At 39.9% G+C, this 7,603-nt stretch overlaps 1 protein-coding gene across 4 annotated transcripts in view; it reads right to left on the bottom strand.

Moving 5' to 3' along the window:
* Positions 1–7,603, bottom strand: part of PREX2 (phosphatidylinositol-3,4,5-trisphosphate dependent Rac exchange factor 2) — a 266,937-nt gene extending 259,334 nt beyond the window's left edge. For all 4 annotated transcript variants that reach the window (XR_012901404.1, XM_075920573.1, XM_006131490.4 and 1 more), the window contains exon 1: positions 7,209–7,603. Coding sequence is in view for 3 of the 4 variants with exons in the window: in XM_075920573.1 (XP_075776688.1) it covers positions 7,209–7,349 (141 nt within the window). In the remaining variant the exon portion in view is untranslated. The remainder of the gene's footprint in view (positions 1–7,208) is intronic.

Here is a 7,603-nt window from a genome sequence, read left to right on the forward strand (position 1 = left end):
TTGTTGTTCCACTTGTTAAGTCTACATATCACAAAGAATTCCCTCCATATTTATGTTTGAGTTTCCTACTGGATATTGAATAGTCTTAAATATTATTGAATATCTGTTCATCATTGTGTAACCTATGAATCTGCATGTATGCGTATGTACAAAAGGTTGGCATGCAGTCCATATCTTCACAAGCAGCTAACTAGATGCCCAGGGACCACCAGGATGATAGTGTAGTGTAAAAATTTAGTGAGCTGAATGAAGAAACTTCACAGAAAGTGCAGAAGGCACCAGACACCAACTGTATACAGTTAACTGTTCCTGTCCTCTTTCTCTGTATCTTTTTCAGTGCCCATCTTATACCCAAGACAAATTCTGTGAGGTTGAGCCTTTAAAACTCAATTTCCCTTTCTCCATTGGGCCAGAAATTCAGTCAGTTTATTTCCTCCATGCATATTAACATATTCCAGAAGAGAAGATAGATTTGCAAATAATGAATTTTTCTAGGGCAACAGTCTTCCCTATTGCAAAATAGATTAAAACAAAGATGCATTTATATGAGTTTACAGCAAAGACAGACCTAAAAGAAAACCCAATTAAAAATGAGATCTGTACTGACTACAGTGTAGTATAACCAGTGTAGTGAAGGAAAATTAAGTTACTTAATAGATAGTCTCTCCCCCCCCACCCTACCCCTTGAAGCTTTGGCTTTTTGTTATTGTCAGGCCTTTAGTGAACTTCGTCCTTAACTTACTGAGATAGGAAACACCTTTCTTGATAATAAACTTTGTAAAATATTTCAACTGTTTTCCTTTATGGGGAAATAAACAAACAAACAAACAAACCATTTAAATACATCTTATCATTTTTTATAAAGGTCACAGGTGGTACTCTTGATATTTAATTTTGCCAGATTAAGAATAGTGTAACATATTCAGGTTTTTCCTCACTTTGTAATGCTCAGACAAGTTAAAAAACAGCAGAAACTGGAAGTGAATGGAAAAAGATGCTGACTTTCTATGGTAATTGTGTTTGCACTTCCTTTTGACTTTTTATGATGTAGCAGCCATAGAATTCATGAAGGGGGAGACGGGGAAGTTAAACTGAGGAGAGGAAGAGGAAATCACATAATCTTATCAAAAAATGCAGCCAGACAAAATCCTTCCCTTCCATTCATTCAAATACCTTTTTAAAAATATAAATGTGATTATATAAATTACTATGATGTCACTAATTATTATAGTAATTAATTAATATTTATCTAAGAAGGTTGCACCAAACAATAAAAGAGTATTTCAGAAGTAACTCGTGTGAGAGGCCCAGAAATCTTATGGTATAGTGTAGCACTACCATTGGGAATCTCATTTCAGCCCTTACGTGACTCATTGTAGATAGTGGCTAGAAACATAGAGGGGGAAATCCTGCCACATAGAAGTCAATAGGAGTTTTTCCATTGATGCCAATGTAACCAGGATTTCACCAAGAGCCTTAAACTTGAGGGAGAGAGAACATACTGCAGTCTTTAACTCATTCCTAAAACTAACATGCAGAGAAACACTGCTGGATTCCAAAAAGGAGCTGTGGGTGCCCATGGGATCATTGGTCCTGAAAAGTCATTTCAAAAAAAGACTATTCAGTTTAGATCTAGTTACGCTTGCTGTTCTATATATCAAACAAAAGATGCTATTTTAGTTTTACATAGTGTATCATATGAATTAATACAGATGATAAAGGGCATTTATTGCATTTTCTAAAATGTTCTCTCTCATGACTTATTTAACACTGATGAAGCCATAAAAGTTAAAATAAAAGCACTATTATCATAAACTCCCAATGACATTACATTAAATATTGTTCCTATTTTTTTCCTCCAGAGTTAATAATGAATAATCTTCCTTCCACTCCAGAACCAAACGGGTAGGGCTTAATGGGCAAGTGTAGTTTATAGATTATTTTAAATACAGTCTTTTCTTTCATTGGAAGTCAGGATTCTCTAATGTTCTTTGAGCTGTATGAAATGAAATGATTAGCAAAATAAAGTGCTGTACTTCCAAGTGCTGGAGAAGCCTGAATGCCAATTGGCTGATGATATAGTACTCAGAAACATCAGGTAAACCAAGTATTCTTTAGCTATAGAAACACCGTGTCCTTTAAAATGTTTTAATGCCTTGGATAACAAGAAAAGTTTGCTTGCAATAATGTTAGCTGTATTTATTAGTGTTCTTTCATTTGTTACCCATAACTTAACTTTCCTATAACAAATAAATATTGGCATCAAATTCAAACTCCAAATGCTAGTATGAAATACTCTAACAATAAAGACCCTGTCAGGTACATACGCGCATGCATAACTTTAAGAGTATGGAAAAACTTAAAAAACAACAGATAGTCTTTAAGGTGCTACTAGATTAACAAAACATGTAGATGGTATCATGAGCGTTCATGGGCAAACCCCACTTCTTCAGATGACCGGTTTTGCCCACAAAAAGCTCATGATACCAGCTACATGTTTTTTTGGTCTTTAAGGTGCTACTAGACTATTTGGTGTGTTTTAAGTTTTTCCTGTTACAGACTAACTCGGCTACCCCTCTGAAGTTTAAGAGTATGTGTAACCTATTCATGGCAATAAGACTATTAGTATGCTAAAAATTATTCAAGTGTTTAAGAACTTGGCTGCAATGGGACTAAATAGCTAGCTATTAGTTAGGGATCAACTGAATTTATATATGTTGGGAGTGAGCTACATCTAACCTGTCTGAATTGGCCTAGTTAGTACTGGTCCTCCACTTGATAAGGTAACTCCTTTCTTTTCATGTGCTAGTATATTTATGCCTGCCTCTGTAATTTCCACTCCATGTATCTGACAATATGGGTCTTTGCCCATAAAAGCGTATGACCAACCACAATAAGTCTGTTAGTCTTTAAGGTGCTACAGGACTCTTCATTATTTTTGCAGATACAGACTAACATGGCTACCCCTATACTACTAAAGTTTGTCACACAGAAGATTCAGAAAAAGAAATTAACAATCTGGCCCTGACAAAGGTTGATCTGTAATGTGAGCAGGCTAAAACTGCCAAAAATAGGCAAGTAAGTGAAATATTTATATATGGCAGCAATTCCCAATTCAGTAATGAAACTATTTACCGAACTTGACATACCTCTACTGTATATCACTTAATATACACACCAGCCTGATATAAATTTACCAACCCCGACAAAAAGTCTACTTGTACTTCAATACCATGATAATGATTATGATAGATGAGGAATGACTTGGGGCGGGGAGGGAGAAGAAAATGTGTCTATTCAAATATTCTGAATGAGCAGGCAAGAAAAATTTTATAATTCAGATACATACAAAAACCACTATGCTATAATGTTAGGTCTGTACCAAATTCATGGCTCTGAAAATCACATCACAAACTGTGTAATTTGGCTAATATCGGGGAGGACAGGCATGGGACACCCCAGCCAAGGGCTCCTACCATGTACCAGGCTTCAGCTGCTAGTCCTGGCCCAGGCTGGTCATGGATGGGACTTCCTCCTCCCATACAGGGCTGCTTCCAGAGCTGGTTTAGACCCACTTCCAGAACTGCAGCTGTATGAAGCTCTGCAGTGCCTGGCACAGAAGTGAGGGTGTCTTCCCCCACAACCTCCTTTTGGGTCAAGAAACGCACAATTGCAGCACCATGAAATTTCAGATGTAAACATCTGAAATTGTCAAATTGACTATTTTTTAAATCTTATCACTGTGAAATTGACCAAAATGGACCATGAATTTGGTAGCTCTCCACAAATTGTACATAGTCCATTTACTTCATGGGGTCTTGAAGAAGTATGTGTGTCAATGTCTTCAGACCTTCAGGTTTTCAGTTTTAAAGTTAAAAGGAATTTTCATTTTAGGGCTGACAAATCTATCATGATATGATTTATGTTATTTTCCCATGCCAACCCTACCACATGTTATCATCTGTTTCTTTTAGCAATTCCTCCTGAGTCAGGAACTTTGGTTTATAACAGATACAGAATTCCAGTCATTCCCTCTTACCATCACATGGCTGTCCAAATCATCTTATTTTATCACTCCACAATAGGACACATTTGATTACAAGGCATAGAACAGCCACATGAAAAATCTTTCCTCAATATTTTATAAGTCATATTGCCAAAATGTAAAATATATCACCATCACAACCATATAGGTGCTCAATATTTTCTTTTCATTTCCATTACTGGAGTTATATTGCCATTATTATACTATTACAAGTAGTTCAGAACCATATATGATGAATGTTAACAAAAAATGATAGTGACTGAAAGTAATGATGAGACCCACTACAATGCTGGTAACAAAAGATCGCAACCTTAGTCTCATTGAAAGTGGACATGAAAATTGCATAAATATCATCTGCACAACGGACACACTTTTTGACTGTTTTAGCAAAGATTCCAAGGGTTGAATGGGCCTGGAGAACAAATTACCTTCTTATTCTAAATGATGGTCCCTGAGTGAAGTCCACTGGCGAGATAGTACAGGGAAGCCACACCCCTTCCCCGCCCCCAGACCTGAACCAGTTCTATTGCTGTAGAATGGACTCTGATCTTTAGTGCTGCTAATTCCAACCCTATTACTAGAACTGCATTCATTTTCAAAAGCATAAAAATGACACCATCAAGTAATTTCTCATGGTTTTGATGTCTTTGTTCCTAATTCTTCACAATAGACTCATTTAGTTTTTCCATACAAGTTTTCCCTAATACTTTTGACCTTTTTCATTTACCAAGCTAGATTTATTTCCTATATTTAACATGTATTAAAATATACCCATTTATAACACACCATTGTGTCTAGTCAAACTAGTCTGCCATATACATCAGGGTCTCTTGTGTTGTAATGTTTGTAGTTGTAGCTAGCTGCTATTCCAAACGTAGTATGATACATTATATTCTGTGGGCCTCACAAAAATAAGCCCTGATCTCAAGCTGTGGCAAACATTTTCTGACACTATTAATTTGACTTTAAAAGCACAGAGGGATAAATACACAAAGGTACTTAAGTGTACAGTGCTCATCCTTCCATTGCCTAATGTTCTTGTGCCCTACCACTCAGTGTAATCTACCACTCAAAGTTAGGTGCCCAAGACCTCTATACAAAGAGAGGCATCTAAAAATGGGATCCAGAGGTAAGCATGCTAAGCCAAGAGGTGCCTAAACTAACCAATAGGAAATATAGATGAGTGGGTGTAGCCTAAGACAAGCCCCTCAAAGGGAGTTAGGTACCTAAATCGGGGTTAGAGTGAGGTGCGTATCTCTATTTGGGATTCTCAGTCATGAACCCTTTCCTGGAAATAGGCATCTAAGCCCTTTCCTGCACAAAAAAAAAAAAAAAAAAAAAAAAAGGGGGAATTTAAACTAATCTTCCCTTTCTAACTTTTAGACAATCGGTTAGCATGCTTACCTAGCATGTGGGAACTAGGGTTCAATTCCCATCTCTTTCTGATGTGGAGCAGGAATTTGAAGTTGTACCTCACACCCTATCAGGAGAGTGTTCCAACCAGTAGACTAGGGAGTATTCAGGAATACATCTCAATTACTCCTTTTGAAGGTGTTCCACTGTATGACCCAGGTTCTAGTCCCCCTCTTCCAACAGGTGTTTAAAAATGTATACACTCTGGAACTGCTTCAATGTAAAAATCCTGTTTGAGAATACCCCATAATCCAGTGGTTAGGGCATCCTCTCAGAAGTGAGAATGCCCAACATCAAATCTTTGTTTTGCTCAGGCAAGGGAGTAGTTGAAGCCACTCTTTGAAAATCAAAATCCTATAAAAAGTATCAAAGAAGATACACAAAGATTGAGTATCCCAAAATAATAGATCACTTATGAAAATGTAAGCAGTGTAATTATTGTGATGTAAGTCAAATTTGGGTCTGAAATCCAAATCTTGAAGAAAGTCATTTTAAAATTAATATTTGTGCCAAAAAGCACAACATGCTTGCTAACTGGAAGCATAGCAGAAATAAGTTTTGCTACCACTTTTTCTTTTTTAATTTCAAATATAAAAGCAAAATATATTGAACCACTGATCATTTAACATAAACAAATGGACAAAAGGGTATTCTGTCGATCTTATTTCACTCCACTGCCTGTGCTTTTATTCTCCTTGTCACAGTCAAGTTAAGAATTTCCTTTTGCCATGATAATAAGCAGAAAGTTCAGAAAGCTCAAAAAAGAAGCAGGAAGTTTGCTGCTTGAAAGATTGCCCCCTCAGAGGGGTTGGGGGAGGAGAGAAAAGACTGTCAGGGCTATTGTGGAAGACCCTCTGCAAAACTAAGCAGATGACCTGAGATTTGTTTATCCCAAAGAGGCCTTAAAGTGATGCTGCTGACGTTGGAGCAAATGGGAAAGGGGAAAATGTTATATTTGTCTTACTCTACTGTGGAAAGCAGTACTTTCTTTCTACCAGAGGATAACTTCAGCGGAAAGCAAGTTATTGCAACTACTTTATTATAATAAATCCTGTTCAAACTGATTTTAAGGCTGAAACTTACTGCTGAAAACATTCTAGAAGATATAAGGATTTGTAAAATAGAGACGAGGCTACACACATGATCCTTTCTTTCCTTCAACTCTCCATCCAAGCACTACGTTACAACGACTGGCTTAAATTGGAAATATGGGGATAGGATAGGAGAAGGGGGAAACGCCGCATGTGGCTTTAATACTCAACAGCTGCTGTAGATCAGAACCCCCCCGCCCCAGAGTACTGTGTTTCCAGGGTTACTGAGGGAAAAGCCTGACTGACGCTGCTGCCTGGTCCGGATAAGGAACTGGCCTGAGAAGACCGCTGCCCGGAGTGTACCTGGCTCACCCCGCGCTCTACTCCTAAGGCCAGTCCCAGCGCAATTGTTTGTCTCGTGGTCAGTCCCCCGGGAAAGCTCGCCCCGAGCCAGCCATTTACAAACCACGTCCCTTCCGCCTCGTTAAAGCAGCAGCGCACCAGCAACCCGCTACTTGCAATACAGAACCTGAGCGGCTCAAGTCAGGACAACTCCCCCCCGGCTCTGTCTCCAAGAGCGTTTGGTTGGGTCTCTCGCCCAGCCCAGTTCCTTGGTGTGTCCCGCCAGGCAGCCCTGTGGGGGCGTGAAGGGAGGGGTCAGTGGGGTCCGTGAGCCGCCAAGGGACCCTCTGCCCGCAGCTGCAGGGACCGTCACTCACCGACACCAGGAACTCCAGCGTGCCCACATAGTCCCGCTCGGTCTTCAGAAGCTCGCTCAAAACGCACACCCTGAGGCGCAGCTGTTTCTCCAGGTCCTTCCCGCTCTCCCCTTTGCCTTCCCCTTTGCTTTCCTCTGTCATTGTTCCCCGACGCGAAGCCTCGCTCCGGCTTCTCCGCGGCTCTTGGCAGCCCCCAATGGGAAAAAGCCGCCTCGGTGTTTCCTCTCGCGAAGTTCAGCTGGGACAACAAAAGCCCCCACTCGGTTACATAGCGGGGCTGTCCTGGCGTGCGCACCGGCCTCCCTCCCCCGCTAGCTCTCCCACTGCCGGAGACGCGGCTGGAGGGCCGGCGGAGCAGAGCGAGCGAAAGGCGTGTGTGTTCTTTTCCAGGGAGG

The sequence above is a fragment of the Pelodiscus sinensis genome, chromosome 2 (genome assembly GCF_049634645.1).
Source record: "Pelodiscus sinensis isolate JC-2024 chromosome 2, ASM4963464v1, whole genome shotgun sequence".
NCBI classification, from domain to species: domain Eukaryota; kingdom Metazoa; phylum Chordata; order Testudines; family Trionychidae; genus Pelodiscus; species Pelodiscus sinensis.